We start from the raw sequence: 24,414 nt of genomic DNA on the forward strand, positions 1-24,414 counted from the left end.
CATACATATATTGTGTTTACCAAATTGTGAATAAGGAAATGTTTACCCAGTTCTCAACTGTTATGTTGGTTTTCTTTGAGTTCTACCTGATGTGATAAACTTCTCCATGAAACAGATATACAAATACTAGATTAAAAAATATTAGGAAGTGTTATGGTGTTATGAAAAAGAATACTTTTTATATTGTGAGATTCCCACTGATTTTATGCTGAAAATTCTTGTATTTTTAAAAGTCTATTGTGACAGGAAAAAGCATGCAGCATAGATTTTAGTAATGTTGTGTGGAAAACCTGAGCAGCTTTTCAATAATATGCATATTTGGTATGTACATTATTGACTTCAGATTGAGTTACAGATTTGAAGATCTAAATCTGTTTGGACTCTGACTATGGGATAAGTTTACATTGTTAATATAGATGTCATAATAAGTTTTGAAATATGAAATACTGACACTGATGGAGGAAATTTGGTGGAATTAGGAAATAGAACTAGTTAACCATGTTTGTTAGTTTTAAGCCATTTCTAAATGGTTTAAGGAAAAAATTACCATTTTCATTGAATTTAAATAATAGTTATTGTACAGTGTAATGTTGTTTAACTCTCACTTACCAGCTGAGAGTTATTTTTTCCAGTTACAGTAACTAAAAGCATCAAATGCCTTATTTCTGCTGACAGCTTTCAGACTTTCCCTCTTCCATCTCTGTCACACAGTCTCTTAAGAAGACCTGCCAAGTCTTTGCCTTACCGATGACTTCGTTGTCTCAACAAATGATATGCATGAGGCTATCTGTGGAAGGAGAGACCACTCCTCTTTAATTGGATTGGTGGAATTGGAATTCATCTTAAAATGAGAGTTTTTCAGAGAAAAGAAAAAGGAATCAAAACAATTGCAAAGAAGACAAAGAGAGAATGACAAGAGATGAATAATTCTTAAAAATGAAACTGTGTAACTTCCTCTAAGATTGCATGGTATCTTTTTCCCCCCTTTTCTTACAATCTTGACATGGCGCACAATAGTTGACAGTCAGAGGCAGGAAACTCCTGGAGGTCAAGTATTTGGGTACTGAAAATGACCTTACTGAGGGGCTAATGGAAAGAAAGCTGAAAAATCCTGTGGTGGATGAGTACTTTTGGAGATGTACTGCTCTTCAGTTCTACTAGGTCAAATTTGGAACCATTAGATAAACCATAAGTCTTGATTAATGGAAAGTTTTGATGATCTTGTACTTTAGTACAAACATGGTAAGATATTTCTTCAAACGTCCGTAATTCACCAACTTTACTTCAAGAAAACTGTCTGAGAGAAGGTCGTATTGTTCACAAATGATAATGTGCTTCAGAGTTTTGTTAATGTTCATTTGCAAGGAGTGTTTATAAAGCTCAGTGAAGACTGCATTAGGTGAGACACTGAAGGGATTAGGGGAACAGAGAGAAGTATGTATAGCACAGCTTATCTGGGAGGCAAAAAGCAGCTTAGTAATGCTGATGTACTTTTTCCACTCTCCAGAAGTTGTTTGAGACCAATAGCTGTGGACAGGAGTTCAACAAGAGGCCAACACTTTGCTGTGCCTCAGTGGAAAAACCATTCAGGTCCACTCAACCTGTTTGCATTACAAGTGGCTTTCTACAAGGTAAGCTGAGTCTGCTATGCACTGTTTCCTGTATTGTGTCCTGGGAGGATGGAGCTTGTTATTTAAGTGCCTAATACTGCATCCAGAATATGTAGAGCTAAATTTAGTGATGCCAATTTGAACTCTTGGGTTTGACTTGTTTGGTGTTTTTTACTGGCAAGTAAAAATGTGGGTAAAAATGTGTACCTTAAAAATAGTATTGCATTTGTAGAATCAGAGTCTATTTTATAAACAATTTAATGGAATTTCTGAAAATGTTATATTCATCTCCAAAGGCAAAATTTAGAATATTTTATGCAGCAAAAATAAATTGCACACTTGTAGTATGTTTTGCATTTTGTGATTGCTTTGAAGGAACATCTGTTCTATGAGGACTATTCAAATTTTTGAGATGCCCTATTAAAATCTTAGAGACCCTGAAGGATGCTATTCTTGAGCTAAAGAATGGGGTGAAGGAGGAAGGACACGTTGCCTCTTTTAGCACTATGTTAGTGTCCAGTGGCACTTGGGAAAAGCATGTCCTGATGATAAAGTCACCGAATAGTTGGGAGAGGTATTACTTTAATGCAAGGAAACTGATGGACAGGTAGATCCTTTCTGCAATTAAGATACACTCTCAAAAGTTGCATACTCTTCTGGCAGCCTGGAGGACAAAGTAAAGTGTTAATACAAGGAGAAAGGAAAGTGCTTTAGACTGCCACTTTACATTTAAGCAAAATTTATTATACTGACTGCTTTTGTGATAAAAGTCTGTAGTAAAAAAAGAACCAACAAAAACCCCAAGAAAAACCAACAAAACAAGTACATGCACAGTACAAGAGAACATAGTATCTATAAACTTTCTATTACCTCTGTCAAAACCTATGCTCTTCAGCCAGGGAAAGACAAACAGGAATCTGGAAAGATCCCCAAGGTTCTAAAAAGTCTCCTGCAGTCACAGTCACTTCTGTACTGTGAAATTCTGCCAGGTAAGAACAGCAGGTGCTGATCTAGATGTTATGTTTGATGTATCTCTTTGTTAAAAATGTCCTCCTCAAGAAAAGTTCTGTCAGGAGATTTCTGTGCCTCCCCTACTTTCACCTAATTCACTGTCAGGTAGAAACACTTTACCTGAAGAATTCAGGGTGTTCTAATCCAAGGAGTTCCTTTCCCTGTTACAATCTTATCCCATATAATCTAGGCCTTTCCTGCCAGGGTCCCCTGTGATGGCCCTTGGCCCTCACCGTCCTCTCGAAGGTATATCCTGTGCAGCTTAAAGTGTTTTAGAAACAAGATGCATGATTTCTACAGCATTTCCATTACTAAACCACTATGTATTACCTTGGGAATGAGAAACTTGAAGGTGATGAAAACATGCAACTGTTTCAGGTTCTATCAGACACCTGTGAAGTGGTGGTTCTAAATTTTTGAAAAACAGTTTTCAATATTAGGAAGTATTAACAATGTAATTAACTGTGTATGTGCAAATATTTCAAGTATGGAGCTTACCTCATCTGAGACTGTTAAGGATGGAAACCCTAAAAGGTATAAGGGAAACAGACAATTCTGTGCTGATATGTGCCAGTGCCCGAGTGGTTTCAACAGGGGTGATAGCTGTGCAGGTGGAGATACTGAGTCCAATGCAGAAAACAAGATCTACCACATCCCAAGATACCAGAATGGTGTTTATGAATACATTCAACTAGCCAATCCCTAATGTTATTTGCATGTACAAGGTATTTTTGAGAGTACAAGTGAAGCACTGGGAGATCTGGCTGATAGTAATACTGTCATTACGACCCTTGTCTGCTGTTCCACAAATGGAGAATATGACATTGTTATGAAGAAAAAAGATTAAAATGTTAAGTGGAAAGAACAAATATAAAGCAGACAGCAAGCTGCTGCTTCAACAGTTGGGCAGAAGTTACAAATGCCTTTCATTTAGTGTGCTTGACTGAGGGTGATGTAAAAGAATATCTTTGAGTGCCAGGCATCCCTCATATATAGTGATGCAGCTCTAGAAGAGTCAAAATGGGTAATCATTGTAATTGTTTGCTGTACTTGGCTCAAGCACACATAGTAAATGATTTGAAAAAGCCCATTTTAAATTAAAGTTCTGATGCAGTGCATCATTAGACACAAGCAAGAACATTGCCCAGACACATTAACAATAACAGTCAAAGCTTAGGAAAAGTAGTTTTACATAAATTTCATATTTTAAAAATTTTGACTCTGAGCTTTTTGCTTAACCTTATACTATATTTGAACTCAGCCCTGTTTTGTAAGTGGCAGAGCTAGTGATCTGACTGTTGTCTCAGTTTGAGTGGATGGCTTTGCTGCTTTGAAATGTATTTCCTAGGCAGCTCAAGTGTAAACATTTCCACAGATGTGGCGTTTTTGTGGGTGTCTTTGCAGAATTTGTCTTTGCTTCCTGAAAATGACAAACTATCCTCTTACACTTCTCATTACATCTCCAGACTAGGCTACTTTCTCCAGGAAGCATTTCTTTTTTCTTGTCTCCTTTGCTATGTCAGAATTATGACCTGTGCATAAATTTTCCTTTTGTATTCCTGGAAATGGATTTATTTTCAACAATGATTTTGCTTTCCTTTATTCTTTCCCAAAAAATATTATCTCTAGGAAATAGTATTAAAAAATGTTCAGTCATTTTCCATGGAATTGACAAAAACATTAATATAGCATCTAATTATATGACCTGTATATTTTCTTCATTAACAAGAAGCAGCCTTCCTCTTGCCATATAATCTGGTTTACTACACACACCTACATAGATCTACTAATTTGTGGTGGGCTTGCACTTTAAAATATTGCTATATTTCCTTGGTATTCATGGAATAATTGCAGATGCTTTTCAAGTACCTTAAGAAGATAAGCTGCTGTCACAGTGCTTTCATTCCAGCTTCTATTGTCTCCAAAGGAAGCACAGATTTACAGGGAAGAATATGGAACTTGAGGCTGTCATCACGTTACTGCAGGGTGATAGCACTACTTGCCTGCTTGCTGCACTGCTGTAGCAGGAAAATGTCATGCTGAGAGGAAACACAGCTGATCCTAAAGACAGATGTACACAGTGGACCTCTGTGGGCATTAAAATGCTGGTCACTACAGGAATCTGCTACATGGCTCTTACTGACACTCTTGCATTAGCTTTTCAAAGAGTAGCAGTCCTGAGACATGTCTGCAATCACACTGGGGTGCCAGAAAACCTTAGGGCAATTGTAAAGGTGTGAGTTCTGGTATCTGCAAGCAAGGCTTCCAGGATCAAGAATTTTTATGGGTATAACTAGATATGGTGTAAGGGACAAACAGAAACACACCCAGAAACACAAATAATATCAAGTTATAATTTATTTATCAATAAATAAATAGGAAGTAAATTAAAAATTATATTTTTAAAACGAGCAATGGAAAGAATTATTGCTAGGACGGCGAGCAAGCGGCAGAGTTGTAACTACTCAGCTTTCATCCCCATCTCGACTGAGGTCCAGCAGAATAAATGCGATTCCCCGCCGCCACCGGGGGGCGATCCTCGCCCAAGGACTTCGGGAAAAGGCACAAACTTCACATTCCGGGCTATCCCGGTGAGATGTTAGCGTGAGCATGGGTCCATTTAAAGAGGTTTCTAGAAGTAAATTTTAAAAGGTAAGAATATTTTGGCAGATAACTTTTAGTCACGTTCCTAGAATTCTTGAACCTTTGACTAAATTAAATTTAAAAATTGATTTAGAAATGACTGTGTCTTAAGGAACTGACATGTTAAATGTATTCTCCTTGATTTCAGTTAATGAAGATTATTATTAAATATCTTATTCCTGCTTAGAGCTCAAAGATACTCTCATAAGTCTGTCATGTTCTTAATTTTCATTGTCTGTTTGTAACCATTAACCTAACATTAGTTAATACTTCCCTATTTATTATCCATATACTTCTGAAGAAATTTATAATTTACTACTCTTTGACTTAAAGGAACAAAAGATAAAAGCTTTCCAAATGTTCAGAGTATATATATTGTTAACCACTGCTATTCGTCAGACCTTTAACCAAACATGTATTTCATTCCCTGCGAGTGTATTGGCATTGTACACAGGACAAAAGAATTTCATTTCCAGCTGCATAAAGCAGTTGGCTAGTGAGTATATCTGAACAGGATCAGAGAAATGAAGAAATGAAAAGAAAAGGGAAATACCTGCCATTTCAAAAAAAAAAAATCAAAAGCCCAAAGATTTCATAATTTACCTTTCAGTTTCATTTTCTGTAACCTCTTTTCTTTAAAACCTCACTCAAAAAAAAAACTAATAAGGGTTTAGAACAATGGACATTTTAATCAATATGTGCACACATGCTTTTTCAGATTGGTTAAAACACTTTGAGCAAGTTATGGAAAGGATAATTATATTTTCAATACCCAGTTTATTATTAAGAGAAAAGCATTCATTGCATGCCTTATAACTATCTATCTTATTATATTATCTGTCTACATGGTCTAGGATCAGGAATAATCAGGTTCAAACACAATTTCAAGTCTTTAGTGATTAGTACAGACTTCTAGCATTCATAATACAACTTGGTGTATATTGATCAATGCAGCCTATTCATTTAATGTAAAAATATAATTTGCTTCCGTTGTTCTAATTGTATGTACCATTTTCAGAACAATCTTTGAGAGGAGGTATAAAGATGATTTCCTAGGCACAAGTTTTATGATGCTGTCTAAAAATGTCTGTGCCATGTCTCAAATGATTACCTATCCCATTGCTTCTGTTTTGGTGTGAGAACTATGGTGTGTCTTGGAGCTAATTTTTGTACTACCAAGACAGTTACAGGTTGATGTCAAAAATCAGAAAGCTCTATGTCATTCACTCATTGCTGATTTTTCAATTTCTTTTGGTCCATGATTTTCTCCCTCTTCCAGGGTGAAAATCTAATTGTTTATTGTGAGTCCCTCTCGGAAAGGATTGAGTAACCCCAGTATTATGACTCTGATATGAGGTCATCAATACAAAAAATTAAAGTGATGAAGGATGGGGACATTCTTCCACCTTGATTAAAAGAAAGTCTTCTATCATGTGGCTAAAACTGTTCTGTTCTGGAACTCTGAATCTGAGAGAGATCCTATTATTAGAATTAGGTGATTCTTTGATATTGTTCTGATAAACATGAGGATGAATGCTGTGCAGGATTTTTTGAAAAACTCGGACATTGATTTCCTACTATTAGTCTGGATTTGCTACCCTTAATGAATGCAGTGCAATGCAACCCCTCTTTCAAAGGTGTTAACAGTTTGGGGTCTGGATTCTGAAAGATGCTGCCAAATTTCAGCTCCTGTGTTCTTGACTCTCCCTTTTGCTATTGAGTGTATCATTCAGAGTGATACATGAAAATTAAATTTCTGTATAAAATCCAGAACTGCACTTATACAAAAGAGTAAAAAACTCTTGAAAGAACCAGCCTTCTTTCTCTCTTGCAATTTGAGTGATGACTTATATTTGGTATTTGGAGAGACTATGCTGGGTATTGGGGGTTCCTCTAAAACACAAGCAGCCTCCTTCATATGAATCCTAGAGCAAGGAAGGAGCTCTCTAAGTTATTATTTGTAATACAGGGAAATTATGTCACTTGTACAATGTTTGTAAAAGGAAATTTGGAATCTGAGGAGAACTATAAAAATAAAAAAACAGTGCAAATGAAAAAAACACCCCAAAACAAATAGCAGTGAGAGATCAGAATCATTTGCTGTTGTACTCTTCTAGGTTGGTACAGTTAAGATAGGTGTGATATATGTTAATATAATAAAAGTATAAATCATAATAATTTATTATGGTGACATAGAAAAAAAATAAAATGCAAAGTGCTATGTTGTGTACTAACATACCATTATTTTACTCTAATGAACTGGGAAACTATTGGACACATAATGTTTTAAGCTAACGAAATAACCTAACAATTATTCTTTGAAGAGCTATTAATGGAAGGTCAACTTCTGGTCTAGTATGCAGCCTAGCAACATGCAAACTGAGAGAAAGGGTAGAAGGAAGTTTCATCAGCTGTGTCAATGCATTTCTGTTGAGCTCTATGGGAGTCTCTGGAGGACTGCTGTCTACTGGTGGGGTACTGCAGAATCTGGGAGTAACTCAGTGGCTTACAGTCAGACACTAGCATCTTCACTGCTGTCCAGAATGGCACCATAGGATAACAAAATACACTGTAGAAATGTTAAACCTGTGACCTAAAAAAATCTATTTAAACCTAACTGGATTAAATTCTGGGTAAATTACAGATTTTTAAAGCCCTATACTTCTCAAGGTAAGTGGAGGAGGTTGAGCAATGTCTTCTCCCCACTTTCCTCTACATGCACAGCCAATTGGCATACTATGTGTCTATGCCAGGAAGAAAATGTTTGCTATGCATCCCACCATCTCAGAGGGATTTAGATTTGAGATTGGAATTATGGTAATTCTCCCCATGGTATCTTGTGCCCTTTGAAACAGATCATTCTAATGGAAAATCATCTTTAAGTAAGGGATATGCAAGTTCCCAATAGATTTATAAACTGCTCTCCAGACTCCTCACAATGTGTACAATACTTCATTCCTTTCACATTTTCTTCCATGTCAAATTGAGATGAAACATCAATGTCCTAAAACTATTTATAGAATCCTAACTTTAAAAAATACTTTTTCTTTAATTTCAGTGTTTTAATTGCCTTGAATTGAAAAACTAATTTTAATTTAATGTCAAATTGCATCTATTGGTATCTCTAAATTACTTATTTATTGTCTAATCACTATGTTCCTATTCTCTCCTATGGTCTACCTAAGAAGCCAGATGGTTGGAAATTTCCAGATTTTTGAGTGGGGTCTGTGACAAAACTACATCTTCTACAACTTGTTACAGTTTCCTTTAAGTCATACCTGGCTCACAGAATCTAGGACTCAAAAAGTTAGCCTTTGAAATACAGGAACTACAAATTGCAGCCAATTAATTATAATGGAAACTATGTTTTAGTAGGCCACCTAAATTTTGGCAAAATGAGATCTTTCAATTTGGTTGGATAAAGTGTTAAAGTTTTCTGTGTCAAAATTCCCACAAAATAAGCAGAATTAGCTTTCTACAAGAATAAATTATTTTGCACTAACACATTTTAACTGTTTACCTAGGTTATTTTTTAATTGGAGTGCCACGGAACTGAAGTTCCTTTCCTGCATTCCTTGGGTTATTTTCTGTTGGTTTGTGGTTTATTTTGTTTGGTTATGGGTTTTTGTTTGTTTGTTTTAGAACTTTTTGCCCCTGATTTTTTGCACCTGTATTAAAGGTGACAGAAAAATCGAAATAATTACAAGAATGATCATATGGAAAAAAATTAGTTCCTAGATGTCCTGATTAAGACAAGCTGCTAATTCAAAATGGCCAGTTCAATACAGAGAGATTAGGCTGGAAACTGCAATAATCTATAAATTAGTACCAATCTACTCCCAATAGCTTCATCAGTCCTGGTAATCGGGAAGGCCAACTCTACTCTAGAGCAGTGGTGTTTGTTGTTGTGGTCTTCTTGTTCCACATCAATTTCCCACTTCTGAAACAGATCATATACATGATTAGCAAGATAAAATATAGCCAAATCAGTTAACTGAAGAAAGTGAGAGTGCAAGGGAGAGATGAAAAAATATGAAAAGGAATAGGCAAAAGAGAAACTACATATCTCTATTATGAAAACCACAGAAAAGGAAATGAATTGGAAAGAAGTGATTTTGAAAGACGGGAAGTGGCAGAAAGATGAGAAAGGTATTGGTGGTTTTAATAAATGAAATTTCCGTGAAGAATTGTGATTGTGAGGGTTTTTTTTTTCCTGCAGTAAATTTGATATTTTCATATTTAAAAGTTGTGTAGAAATGTGCAGAGGCTCTTCTGAGTTATATCCTAAAAATTCTATCCTTTTTTTGCAAGATTTATGGTCAATTTGACTTACTTTTAAATTATACAGAAGGCTGAGTGATTACAGCATATTTATAAGAAAAATGTCATTTCAGAGACCTAGACTCTATATGGAGGTTATTTGTAAAGAAATTGTACTTAATTGTTTAGCCTCCTGTCACTTCTGACTGAATTGGTAACAAGGTAAGACATACAGCATGTGTGATAGTGCCTACAGGCCCAAAACAAATTAATGTAATGGACACAAACATGTACTCCTGTCAAATTATATATTTGATTAGGAATGGACTTGACTTCAACTGTACATGTGGTTTTGCAGAAGAAAAATAAGCCAGTTAACCCATGTAATTCTGAAATGTCTTACACAGGTCTAGGAACAGAGCCAAACAATAGATGTGGTTTCTGATTGAACTGTAAAACTGAGATTCTTCTTCTGCTGTAACACAGATTCCTTTAATGCTTACACTGCTCCAAAATCTATCATGTTGACTAAGCAAAGCTTGACTTTCATAGCAAGATTCTTTTGAATATGTGCAGTCCTCTAGATTTTAATCAAGTTGGTTGGGAGTGTTAATCTGCTGGAGGGTTGCAAGCTCTATAGAGGGATCTGGACTGGCTGAATCAATGAGCTGAGGCCAGTTGTCTGAGGCTCAACAAGGCCAAATCCTGGGTCCTGCCCTTCAGCCACAACCCCATGGGGCACTGCAGGCTTGGGGAAGAGCAGCTGGAAAGCTGCCTATTGGAAAAGGACCTGGGGTGCTGGTTGATCAGCAGTGTGGCCAAGAAGGCCAGTCACATGCTGGCTTGTGTCAGAAATAATGGCATCAGATTGTATCAGCAGGATCATGGCAGTGATTGTCCCCCTGTACATGGCACTGGTGATGCCACACCTTGAATCCTGTGTCAGTTCTAGGGCCACTCACAAGCAATGACATGGGATGCTGGAGCAGGTCCAGAGAAGGGCAGTGGAGCTGGTGAAGGGTCTGGAGCACAAGTCTTCTGAGGAGCAGCTGGGGTTGTTGAGCCTGGAGTAAGAAAACTTTATTGCTCTCCACAGCTGCCTGAAAGGAGAGTGTAGCCAGGTGTGGGTTGTTCACTTCTCCCAGGTGACAAGAAGAAACAGCTTCAAGCTGCACCAGGGGAGGTTTAGACTGGATATTAGGAAAAATTTCTTCATGGAAAGGGTTGTCTGTAACCCTGGTTTCATGCCTGAGATGTTCTAGTTTTCTGAAATTCTTTTCCCAGAGAATTTTCTGTAAACAAGAGAAGTGCTTTCATAATTGTACTATGTTTTCATTCCTTTTCCTAGGAGGGACTTCTTCTTGATGTCCCTCTGGTCTGACCAATGTGATTGAAGAGGTTTGTCTTTGTTTCACCAATCGAATTGGTCTGTGTAGAATAGTATAAAAGGGAGACACATCCCAAAAATAAAGGAGTCATTTTCAGCCTTCTGAAGTTTGGAGTCTGCTGTTGTGGCATAAAACAGGGTCAGCTGTCAAGCACTGGAACAGGCTGCCCAGGGAAGTGGTTGAATTACTATCCCTGGAGGTATTTAAGACAGGTAGATGTGGCACTTACAGCCATGGTTTGGGTTGGGCTTGACAGTGCTGGTTAAGGGTTGGACTGGATGATCTTAAATGTCTTTTCTATCGTAAATGACTCTATGATTCTACAGTAACAAGATGTTTCAGGTGGAGGTGGCATGATGAGTTCAACCAAACTGTAAGTAATATGACTGTCTCTAGCTAGGGTCACAGGTTAATTCATCAGCCTACAGTTAGTCAATAAAGTATTGCATTTAAACATGTCATCACTATAAAATACAGCATAGTTGTGGGGAAAGGCCTTTGCTCAGTTACTAACAGAAGAAAGGGGCAAGATGGTTCTATTTTGATCAGCTTAGCTTTTGCTTTTGTGAAGACTTTGGTTCCCTTTTAAGTTGTCAAGACTTACATCTTTCAGAGACATAACATTAGGCCAAATTTGTAGCGACTCATCTTTGATGTCTAAAAACATGAGCCTTGTTTCTTTTATTTCTCACATAAAGCAGTTTGATAAAGGATAGCTTTCTTCATAAATGACACCTTATTGTGAACACTTTTAGACATTATTAGAATTATTTAGATTGTATTAAATCCTCTGTAACAGTCTCAATGCAATGAATACATTAGAAGTGTCTCATATTTTGTGCTCCATTAAAAAGATAAAGCTTGATAGGATATTCAATATGTAATAATCAATGTTATATATCCCATATATGTCTGGTATATGTCCAGTATATAATAACAAGATTTTATATTGTATCCAATTGCTTTGAACATCATGCATAAAAAGTATTATAGGAAAACATTAGTTTCTTAATAAATACAATTCAAAAAACTCTGAAATAAGAACTCATATAAAGCAGAATGTTTCTGTATTGGATAAATTGGATTCAATTGGTTTAAGTATTTGAGTAAACCTTGGCATTTTGATTAGTGTTCTGACAAAACAGAAAAAAACTAACCCTGGTTTTGCACAGGAAACCCAAAGAAAAGCAAAGTCTTGTAATGTGCAAAAAAACCCTTATGAAAACAGTCTCAAGGTTAGAAATTTATCATTCAATAATTTTCTTGCTTGCTACATTATGTATAGGCTAGAGCTTTTGTTAAGAGGAGCATTCAAGAATTTCAAGAACCCTGTCTTCAAAATAAGATGTTAGAGCAGACAATGGCTTGTGGTCAGGGAGAGTAAATATTGGGAAGGAGATTAATTAGCATGCCAAAAGAACTTTACTAAGATGAGGAGGCTACAATGGGGCTGAAAATCTCCAGCTGTGCAGAACCCTCAGGACTGAGGAAAAAGTGCTAAATGAAGAATCAAAAAGGGTCCCCTACCTGTTTAATCAACCGCAATGATTAGAATAATTAATGCTTTTTCAAACTGTGTTGCAGAGACATTTCTTAAAAGATGCTGGTTATCCACACAGTAAAGGAAAACAGGAAAGTGTGTTTCAGAGAGAAAAAAAAAAAAAAACAAACCCAAACTCTTCTGCTGTGTAATATGCATTTTTTAATGTTATTTTCATTCTTATTCAAAAGAATGAAGAGCTAAAAGTTTCATTACATACTTTATCTTCTAGTTTTGTCTGCACTAGAATTACTTGCCCAGTTAAGTCATACAAGTGAATTTGCAAAATTATTCTTATAACTTACTTCAGGCTTGAAAATCCATAGTGAAATAAGGCCACCCAAACTAAATATACCTTTCCTATCATACTGTCGTACACAGTACCTTTTGTTGAGCATAACTCAAATTGTACATCTATACTTCTGACCAACATATTTGAGCAAACATGAAAATTTCAGTGGGTAAAAATAGGAGCAGTATCACATCTTCTTTGCTTATTTCTCATTTTCAGCCAAGAACAAAAAACATGTGTAAGACCTTCTTCAGTCACATGCTTTGGAAAATGTAAACTATAGGGGGGTATAAATTAGAAAACTGCTGACCTACTCCATAAACTTCTGGAATATTTAATTATAGAAAATGGTGGGAAAGGTGAGAAAGAAATTTAAAGAAGTCAAAGCTCACCCAAGGTACCTATGTCCTACCCAACTTCTGAATTGCTTCTATTGAGATTTTATGGTGTGAGATGGTTAAAACACATTACCATCCAACACACAAATGTCAACTTGATGCCCAACAATTTTTGGTGCTTAAATAATGCCAGATCTGAAAATTCAGCCACAGCTCTTGAAGCTGAATATTTCTTTATAAGGAACATGTAAAATAGAGATGCTTAAACTAGGAAAACATCTTCTCAAGGAGATTGTGAATAACACAGGAAGGGCTTAACAGGCATTGGTTTAGAGGCTCCGTCATTCTTATGATGTTATGACTGTTTTGTTCATAGAAAATCTACTGCATACAGTGTTTGATTTGAAAGGGTGTGTCTGGGACTAGAACACAAGAGACATATGCCTTTTTCTGGAAGCTGTGATGTGTGCCAGATAAAACTCTTGGATAGGAAAAGTTTCAGATTTTTTATGATCTACTGAGAACAGTCAGATGAGTTCATAATTTATAATGAATAAACTGCATCTGAAAGAATTGATATGTAGAGACAGAAGATTGTCCTTGGCATCAAGGCACTGCTTATTATTGTGTTGTAAATTTTAACGTACAGTTTAAATTGCTCAGTGGACAAGAAAAGAGTTTTGAATTTTTGAACATCAGCAAATACAAAAATTCATTGCATGCTTTTCTAGAGACGTAAGCTTAATTTTGACAATGGCAACTTAAGATATTTTGTAGTCAAAGTGAAAAATTAAGATTTCATCTCTAGACAAAGTATTTTTTTTGAACAGGCTTGATCAAACCTGCGTTTGGTTGGGGAAGTTCTTCACTTTGTATTATATAAAAAGCCAGATCTTTCTGTGTTTAACAAATTTGGATGAAGAAGAAATTATCTTATTTTTAAATGCCTGAGTTCCAGGATTTATCTTTGTGAATTCTTGTTTCATCTGCAATGGTTGTTGGGGCTATATACAATGTCAGAATGATTAGATGCAGTGTCAGGCAGAGATGTCACACCATTAAGATGTTTTCTGTTTCAGTTGTAAAGTTTGTGAGGACTTTGCTTAGACCTGTCTTGAGATGGTCTTCTGCCTCTAATTTTGGACAAGTCCACATAACAATGCCTTATTGTAAAGTGTATGTAAGCTCTCCATAAAACCAGATGGATGTGTCCTTAATGCTGACCATCATGCTCTCTGGATCTTTGTGGTTTCTGCCTTTTTGACAGTACTTGTGTTAGTGGAGATCCACAGGTGTTTAGCAAGCTAATCAAATTCATGAAGAATGGGAAACAGGAACACCTTGAAGCATTTACCCTACAGGAAAAATATTAAGGATTAAATTGCAGTAATAGCAGAAGAATAGGGAAAGCCATAGAAGACAAATACATTAAATCTTGAAGTCTGCAGTGGCCTGAAGTAGAAGAGAAAAATCAAAGAAGAATGGAAGATGAATACTTCAAAGCAGTTCAAGTCATAAGAAGCAAAAGTCAAGGAGAAGTTGAGATGCAGCTAGCAAAAGACATCAAGGTTAATAAGAAATAATAGCAAACATAGTATTACTATAAAGAAGATTAAAGGAAAGCATGAGTCCATTGTGGAGGAAGAATGCAGTAAGGAGAGAAATGTAAGAAAATGTAATATAAAACCTGTGCACCAATCATTAATGGCGTGTAGTTGGTTAACTCAGTCATCACAGCAATGACATGAAAGAAAAAGAGCTTAGATAAGATTTTGTCTGTAATGAATCCATTTTGTAATTTTTGTAAAAATGAGATTGTTGTAATCATTATATGAACTCTGCCCTGAATATTAACAGAACTGTTTGAAAGGGTCTCAGAACTGTTAGTCGTTGCTTTTGAGAAACTGTGGAGAACAAGCAGGTACTAGATGACTGGAAAAAACCGAAGAAAATTAAAGGGTTTCTTTAAAAAAGAGACCTTCAAAAAAGTGAGTGAAAAAGGGTCAGAAAATGAAATTCTTGCTGTTCTACCCTCAATTTCTTGAAGATACAGGAAAAGGTAATTCAGCACACTATGTCTACATGTCTGGAAGGTACCAAAGAAGATGCAAATCCTATCAAGTTAAAACCATTTATGTTTATGAAGTACATGCTCCACTCTGTTCAACAGTGTCCTAGTGTTCTAGACATTGACAATGGAAAAACCTCACAGCCCAATTCAGTGGGATAATAAAGTGATCAGAGATCTCAAAATCATGGTATAAGATTACAAAGGTAAAAATATGGTAATAAACATATGACTGGGATGAAATACAGACTGGGGTTACAATTATTTCCAGTATAGGAAAGACTGCTGATCAGAGGAAAAGAGCCATTTGTTCTTCATGCTTTTGATGAATAGGATTCAACATAACTTATAAACTTAAATTGCAGCAGGATCAACTTGTTTCACGTATTCGACGCCTCCTCTAAAATTAGTCTAGTAAAACCCACTGACACAGATCAGTGTGGAGTTTCTATCACTGACAGATTCCACCAATGGTGATTCTAGAAGTAGATTTGGATCGACATCTGCCAGCAGTAACAAGGTCTGTCTGGCTTTGCCTGTGGGCAGTGGGATACCTAGAGGTTCCCTTGGCTTTCCTTCAACATAAGTTTATTCAAATATAATATCACAGCCCTTGCAGTTAAAGTAGTTTTGAAAAATGAACTCCAGACTTAATTGCCTTAAGTGAACATATTCTTCATTTGCAGGAAGTGAGTAAAGCACTTCTGTGACACAGTGTTCAGGGCAGAAATTTCCTTGCATTTCCTAATATTTTTTCCACATGTCCCTTCTGTTCCATCAGTAACCTATGTATACAAACTTTTCTTCCAATATGTATCTTCATACATATGTTGCATAATTCCAACGCTCTTTCATATGACACACAGATGTGTACACAAAATATATTTGTGTACTCCCTCTTTTTTTCTCTTTCCATCCTTTTCCTTGTGCAACAACGATGTTACTTATGCCAGTATTGTAACTTGCAAGTATATTGCCACCTACACCGTCTTCATTGCTACCTCCCTGTAGGATGCATCAGCCACTTAGAGGGGAAGACACCTGAACAGTTATTATTCTAAATTAGTAAGTCTTAATATTGAAATATTTGTTACTGAAAATTTGCAAAATAGATAATATTTTGGAATCAAGAGGAATTTTTTTTTTTTTGTTTATAACAACAATACTTCTTGACTGCATAAAGGTAAAGAGCTATGAGGCAGTTTCTAAACTCTCAGTTCCAAATTATGTTCCTGTTACCATTAGTATTATTCTCTTATGACTGCTGCGGTAACAGATTTCCCTGTCACATCTTAAAGATGCTATTGTTAAACACATCAGTATGTAACAATACAGTTACATTTTCTTTAAGAAATGTATGTACATTTAAAATAAAGGATGTTTCTCAAGGTACATAAGTTTAATCTTTGAAGACAAGTGAAATTATTGAGAAAAAAAAAACTTCTTAGTTTTGTATCTTCAAAATACCATTTCAATCAAGTATCATTGTGTGCTTGAATAAATGGAATTACCAACTTGTGTAAAGTCCTTGATCAGAATGAGGCTCTTAAACCAATTATGTGGAGATCAGAGTGCTTAAAATTATAAGGAATACATTTAGAATTATTAAAGGCTTCAAATAGCTTGGTTCAGGCAAAATTACATATAATTGATCATTAGTATGTGTTGTCAGTAGAAACTGCAGTCATAGGTGTTGAAGATCACGTTGTAGACGAATTGCAGTGAAACTTTTAAAACTCAAATCATAAGAGAATTCCCCTTTCTAAGGATTTTTTACTGAATGCGAATCTTAGCCACTTCTATTCCTCTTTTCTAAGTATGGAAAAATGAACAATAACTTAAAAAAATTACTAACTAATATTATCTGGATGAAGTTGTCAAACACAGATGAAGCAAACTAAAACAAAAATAGATCATCTTCATTGCTGGGTAAGTGAAAACACAAATCCAGGAACTGGGATGCTGTAAAAAAAAAGCTTAAATAAGTAATTAAAAAAATAAAAATAAAAATAAAAAACCACAAAAAACCAAAAAAACAACAACAACAAACCACCAAAACCCCAACACATTTGATTTATAGAGAAATTTCTTCTTTGCCAAAGGGCAAAGCAATTTGTAGGAAATTAACATTAAGACTGACAAATACAAACTGGATTGTCAGAGAATGATTCTATAAAGCACTGACTCTATAACCCACCCTGAGAATAACATGACTGTTTTATTGATTCTTATTTAGCCTCTGTGCAGTCCCTCTATCCTTTGCTTTGAATTTTATGATTCATTTATTACAGAATATAATATCATTCTGGATAGGTAGCATTTTTAGAGTCAAGCACATAAATTCTAATCTGGCAATCATCCTGTCTGTCATACGGGTGACAGGATTTTCATTGATTTTAGTGATATAAGTTGAGGAACAAAATGGCATGTATTATGTACTGTATAATGTAGGTTATTTGATTTAATTAATACTTTACTATCTGTCTGTAGTTACAGTTTATGACCAAAATCAAAACTTGCTAAAGTCAGTGTCAATCTCATAATCACTTCTCTTTTTGCATGAAGTGGCATTTTTCTGCCATCAGAGAATCTCTTGATGGATTTGACCCTAGTTTCAAGTCTGAAAGTAACTCATATTTTACCACAAAAAATACTTTCAGCAACTATACTGAGAGCGCTGTGTACTTGGCATGCTTGGCTGCCTAGTGCTGGGTTAATCTTGGCTAACAGCCCCTCTTCCCAGCAGGACAAGTATAGGAAGAACTGGAGTGAGAGAGCTCATGGGTTAATATAAAGGAATCAGGAACACTGTTTACCGATTATTGTTGCAGACAAAACAATCTCGACTGAGAGAAGATTAATTGCTATTAAAATAAAAATGTAGTAGCCAGTTTGAGCAGTAGTAAAGAAGATGACACACTTTAAAACTTTTCTCCCTTCTTTTCCCAGGCTCAGCTTCATTCCAGACTCCTCTGTCCCTGACCAGCGCAGGGAGAATTGAGGGCACGTACGGTCAGCATGTAACAATTTCTCTTTGCTGCTCGTTCCTTTTCACACTTTTCCTCTGCTCTGGTATGGCTTTCCCATCGGCTGCAGTTCTTCAGGAAAGTGAGCTCTGGTCCGGGCTTGCCACAGTTTCTCTGGATATATATCCCTTTGCTCTGGCATGACTCTTCCAGGGTCTGCAGTGCCCTGCCATGGAGAGCACTTTCCCATCCCTCTCTGGCCCCGGCGTTCCCTGTTGTTCCTCACCGTTTCTGTTCGCACTCCCTCTGCCCGTTCCTAGCTGCGCTGTCACAGAGGCACCGCCGGCTTTGCCGAAGGGCTCAGTTGCGGCCGCAATGTCCCCACTGTGGAGCTGGTGGGAGGCAGCTGTTCCCAAAACGGGAGTGCCAGAGGCCACCCCGCAGTCTGTGCCTCACTCTCTCTACCGAAACCTTGCAACACGCAGCTGATGCAAACCTAAAAAGCAGCGTTACTCAAGTCTAGGGGATAAAGCTTACGTTAAAAATTAGATTAATTAGGTCAACAGGATGGCAGAACTTAAATATGGAGGGAGCAATGCTGGAAAGGTAATGGAACTATTTCTGCACCTTGCTCAATTCTAAATAAAATTTAATTCGGGAAAACAACCAGATGTCATTGAAGACTTTGAGTTAACACACTGTTGCTGTTTAAAAGACAAAAACCAGAAAGGGAAGAGTGCACGACCTTTGCAAAAGGGATAACACGGGCAGGCGGTATCACGACGTGCCTCCATCAGCACTCGGAGGCGATCCGCGAGCTGGCGTCTCTCCTTGCCCCGAAGGCGCGGGAAGTTCTATCTTGCCATGACTGTGAGTTCTGAAGGATCACGTCTGCACAGGGGTTTTCGCCGATCTAACCCGGGGTGCGAGGTGCCCACGCAGCTGTAGCGGAGTTCCAGCGGCATCCCCCCCTACCTGGAGGACGCGGCGGCACCGCTCGGCTGCCGCGGGGCCGGGCGGGGCTCGGCGGGGCCGTGCCGGCGTTCGGGGCCGTGCCGGTGCCCCGGGCCCCGCGCGGTTCCCGGCTCCGGGCGGGAGCGGCGGGCGCGCGCGTCTCCCGGTGCGGCGCGCGGCGCGGCGCGGGGCGGGGGCGGGGCGGGGCGAGGGGCGGGCGGCGCGCGCGGCGCGGAGCGGGGCGGACGGACGGGCGGCCGCAGACGGCGGCGCGTGCGGGGAGGGAGCGGGCGCGGGGCCGCCTTTCCGGCCGCGGCGAGGAGCGCGGGTGCGGGGCTCGCAGCAAGGTGACGGGCTGGGCGGCCTCCCCTTCCCCTTCCCCCGCCGCTCTCAGGTGGGCGAGGGGGCCCGCCGCGGGCGGCTGTCCCGTGCCCCGCCGGCAGCCCCCGGCCGGGGTTCGGCTCCGCCGTGGGTAACCCCCCTGCCCGTGTCTCCTCTCGCCCAGATGCTCGCGGCAGCGGCAGCTTTGGTGTGCGTGTGTGCGGCAGCCTGGTGCGGCCCGGCGGCGGCGGCGGCCGGGGGCAGACCGGACAGCGGCAATTTTCTGGACGATAAACAATGGCTCACGACCATCTCCCAGTACGACAAGGAGGTCGGGCAGTGGAACAAATTCCGAGACGTAAGTTCAGCCCTTCCACCCTGCCGGCCGGCAGCCGCGCCCAGCCCGCTCCCGCTGGTTCCGTTCCTGCGGGGTGTAGGGCATCCCTTGGGGACCGGGGTCTGGGGTACAGCCTCAGCTTTCCCCCTTCTCCCCGAATTTTAATTCTTAATTATTTGCCTGCGGCACCTCGGCGAGGAGGATGGGGGTCCCGCCGGGCAGTTCTCGGTGCGCTGCCGCCGCGGAGCGGCCGGGACCGGCCGGCGTGCCCCGGGCCGTGCGGGGCGCCCAGCCCGCACCTTCGGGCCCAGCGAGCCGGCCCGCGGGAGCGCTTCCCGCCCTGAGGGGCGGCGGAGGGGAGAGCCGCGTTTGTCCTCCCTCCTCCCGTTTGCCGCCCCACTGCGGGAAGGGGTGCGGGGGGGCCCGGGGCCGGGGCTCGCCCGCCGCCGCTCCGCCAGTGCCGCCCGGGACACAGCCCGTTCCCTCCCCGGGCACCTGGCAGCGCCGCGGGCGGCACCGCCGCGTCTCGCCGTGCCCTGTCCGCAGTGCCGGCACGGAGCGCGGGGAGAAGGGGCAGCGCTCAGGGCCGCGGCTGCGGTGTCGGGGCTGCGCTGCGCGGTGTCCGGAGCGCCGTGCCCGGAGCCCGGGAGCAGCAGCCCCAGCCTGACCCGAATCTCATCAGTTACGAAACCTGCCGCTGTAAGGTGGCTCTGTCCTCAGCGTGCTTCCCCCGTGCGCCTAGTTCGGGCTGCATTTGCTGCAAGTTGAGTGAAAGAAACATAACCTATTTTCAAAAGCTGTTCACATTTCTTTAATTGGAAAAGATTTTCTTTGATCATCCAGTGCCCTGCGTCCCTTGGTGTCACTTTTAAAAACCCGAATTCCAACCATGCAAAATAATTTTCTGTTTTCTTTACTTTTTAGCCTACTGGATATCTTTGATTTGGTGTAAAACATTGATTTGGTTTGCAACTTATGAGGCAACAGGTTTCTTCTATTTCTACAGCCTGCTGGCGACTGCGGTTTGCTGTAGCAAACTGAAGTAAATGTCTCCAAGAAGTCTCTTGTTTTTCTGAGACCTCGAGTGTCTTGTGATGCGTGTATTTTCTAGCTTTATGTCTGTGTTGCGTGTGGGATGCAAACTTGGCTGTTTATCTTAAGCAGCTAGGAGAGAACTGCTAGAGTTGTGGGAGAACTTATTTTCCCAATAGTTTTTATTAAACAGTATGATCCTGGTGATCAAGAGTGCTTCCAATCAGTAGCGAGATGTTTTTGTTTGCATTGAATACCTTAAAAAAAAGCTTAGGTTCATGTGAAAAATACCTGTTCAGTATGCTGTGCATTGGGACCTGTGATTTTGGAAAAAAAACAAAAAACCAAAAAAACAACAAAAAAACCCCAAAAGAAACCAAGCTAAAATCTGGTGCTGCAGAAATATTCTAGGAATAAAGGCTGCTGCTAGAAAACTCCAAAATATGTACATCAGCTATGTTTTGTGATTGGGCAAAGTCATTTATGTAAGGACTAACCTGCAAGGCTGAGGAAGCTAAGTGCTCTCTAATGCTCGTCTCCTGGGTGCCCACTGACATGTACTGTAATACTGGATATTAGCCAGATAATTTATTCTGTGACAAGTAGGTGTCCCCAAGGGTTTTAAGAGTGACTGCTTTGAGGAAGTACTGCATACTGATTCTTCTGAGGCAATTTGCAAATATGCTGGCTTATTTTTCCACTATGTAAGTTTTATAAGGCTGGTGCTTCAGTGAAGAGTATGCTTTCATTTCTTGTGCAGAATGCTTATGTCCTATTGATTGGTACCTAGTCTGGAATATTTATTTAATTTTACAAGGCTCGCCTTTTAAATCATGGGTAGTTTTCAGTAATTCATAACATACAACTGTAAACCATCTCCCCCCCCCCCCCCCGCCCCAAATGATGTTAATCTGCTTGTACGAGAATTTGTTAGAAAATATCTTGTAAGAACACTTATCAGTTATCATACTTAAATATAACATGGTGGAGAAGATTTACCATCCTGCATTTTTTTTATAATTGGTAAATTTACTTGTGTGACTGTAATTTTTTGGTTTTGAAATTGTAATTAGCAATGTGATTAGTGATTCAGCTGTGTCCTCTTAAGGAACAGGATGGCAGCATTTGAAACATATGTAGGGGTACCTGTTTTGCAGAGGTAAAATCAAGGTATGCAAGGCCTGTGTTTATGATTTTATTCTCTGGTCAGAGTAGGATATTTTTTGCAGGGTTTAAATACCCTACAGATGTAATGGGGAGATGGAATTCTGGTGTGAAAAGAAGTATTTAAAGGCTTAACTTAAGACTTAACTGACAGGACTGATTAATGTGAAAGATAATGACCCTGACTTCTGGCTCATTGGCTCAGTTTCTTAAGAGTTTTAGATCACAGTGAGAAAGAACGCAGTCATTCAGAAAGGGAGCCCTTACAGAACCTGATAAACCACGATATGCTATTTTATTTATATAAAACCAAAACCCAAGCCAACCCCCAAACCTAGCTCTCTTAACATCCTCTAAAATGTCACTTTTGTCAGTAAGTGTTATTAATGTAAGATTATTAGCTAAGAGCTTTTCACTACTTTGTGCAGGCAGAACTGTAACTGACTCTTCAATTCTTTTGAAAGATCTTGATCATTCTGACAAATCTGTTGAAAATAATAATGTGCAATAGGTCTGGGCAAGAACTGTGCCTTCGCATGTAACAGTGGGAATCTACACGTGTGTTAGAGGCTGCCTACCTTCCCACTTTTTCTTGTGCAAAAAGTGAGAACGGCCTTGTTTTTAAATAGGGGACTTTCCATCTTAAAGATGGCAGAGATGGGATATGTCACATATCAACTCCCTTAAGTTGTATGGGCAAGTCAAACATTTTGGGTTCTTTACGAGGATATGTTTATTTTTTGCCCGAAGTGTGGAGGAGGAAGAGTTTTCAACCCTGTCTTAGTGTGCTGCAGTCCAGTTGCTGAGTAGCTGCAGCTATTCACGTCTGTCACTAAAATAAGTCTCATGATGTATTTATTGAGGTTTTCCAAGCTGCCTGGTTAGGCTGCTTTTGCAGCCAGTGGTATCACAATGCTGGGAGGTTCTAGCCCATGGGGATGTATCCTCTGTTTATTTCAGGCTTAGGAATTGAGGCTTTTCAGTAGATACTGTTAGGGGTATCTTCTTCATTCATATTTTGATATATTGATAACACTTTGTGGTTATGGTTTTATCTATGGTTTTATCATTATTTATAATGATGATAGCTCTAGACATTTGATAAATATATATACATATACTGCAGTTTGTCTGAAATAAGGATTATTCTTTTTGAAAAAAGTGATCAAGAAATGGTAATACGTTTATATTCCCCTACTTTGAACGTCCTAAATCTTATCTAGCCAACCTTCATTACTCATAATGCTGTAAATCTGTGGAGAAAAACAGGCTATTGGAATATCAGATTTTTTTTCTCTTTCTGATTACTTTCCAAATAGTGGTGTGTTTTTAATCCTAGAGCAAAACACAGTGACTTGGTAATTTAAAATAATTTTGTCTTTTAATATTATCTTTACAGTCAGTTGGGCAAAATTACATGCAACCACAGTTGTCTGTCGTATCACTATCTGAAAAACTTTCACACTTTCTTTTCAGAAATTTTAATTTCTTTAAAATACATTGAAGTAAGATTCTATAGAGTAGCTTGTTTTAGTAATTGATATTTGTAAAGTGTCTTGTGCATTTGTGTTCATTAAAAAGACTGTATTTTATATGGTAAATTTTACTTGCTGCTGGAAGAGAGATTTTAGGTTCTAACTTGCTTGTTAGTGATATATAAGTTTTCTTTTCAGAGATCATAATTTAAATGATTGCTGTATTTTCAAATTTAAGTTGATAAATGAACTCCACAACTCAGCTGTGTCATAGTACTGCTGTGAAATAGTAGGGTTGGTTGTCATTGTAACTAGCCCATCATACTGCACTATTAACTATCATCCCACCATGTTAATACAGTTATCAAGAGTAAAGAAGGTAGAAGAAAATTGGACAGACCATAAAACCAATCATCTATGAAGAGGAAGTTTGCACTGGAAGTACTCCTTTTTACTCTGCTTTGCTATGGGGTGTTCTCACACTGACCATCAGATGTAATGCCTTCTACAAGACGTAGCAAGTTTGGGCAGCTTGTGTTGGCTTTCCAGGGGAGTATTTAAAGAGTGTGTTTTTTCAACGTTAGTGAAAACTAAACCTCTGTGTTTGGAAAGGAGGTGAATCAAATATTAGGTCTCCATACCAATTCAGTAATAGCCAGCATTATTTATTCCCTTGTCTGTTCTGGAGGTTTAAGGCTTCTCAAAAACAAACACTGCCCCTCAAACTCCATGCTAACTGTGCATTACTGAGCAGAACATCTCTGTCCAGCTGTGGATCACAACTACATCTTTGTACAACTGAACAAGCCAAGGCCCTTTTAAAGGGAATTCATCACAACTTCTTTGCACTTCATTGTGGGATCACCTTGTAAGTACTCAAAAGGTTTTCATGCTTCCAGAGTGGAGTACCAGTACCTTTACTTGAGGAGGAGGAGGAGAAGGACTTCTGTTCAGCAAGACTTTTGCAATGGACAAGAAGCCCTCCTAATTTAGGAGGATTCTAAATGTAGTTTAG

At 39.1% G+C, this 24,414-nt stretch overlaps 1 protein-coding gene across 1 annotated transcript in view; it reads left to right on the forward strand.

Annotated features, from left to right (window-relative positions):
• Positions 1–19,353: 19,353 nt before the first annotated feature.
• SPOCK3 (SPARC (osteonectin), cwcv and kazal like domains proteoglycan 3) overlaps positions 19,354–24,414 on the forward strand; it is a 163,461-nt gene continuing 158,400 nt past the window's right edge. The window contains exons 1-2 of the mRNA XM_066317620.1: positions 19,354–19,417; positions 19,576–19,749. Of these exons, the coding sequence (XP_066173717.1) occupies positions 19,576–19,749 (174 nt within the window). The 5' untranslated portion in view covers positions 19,354–19,417. The remainder of the gene's footprint in view (positions 19,418–19,575; positions 19,750–24,414) is intronic.

The sequence above is a fragment of the Sylvia atricapilla genome, chromosome 4 (assembly GCF_009819655.1).
Source record: "Sylvia atricapilla isolate bSylAtr1 chromosome 4, bSylAtr1.pri, whole genome shotgun sequence".
NCBI lineage: Eukaryota > Metazoa > Chordata > Aves > Passeriformes > Sylviidae > Sylvia > Sylvia atricapilla.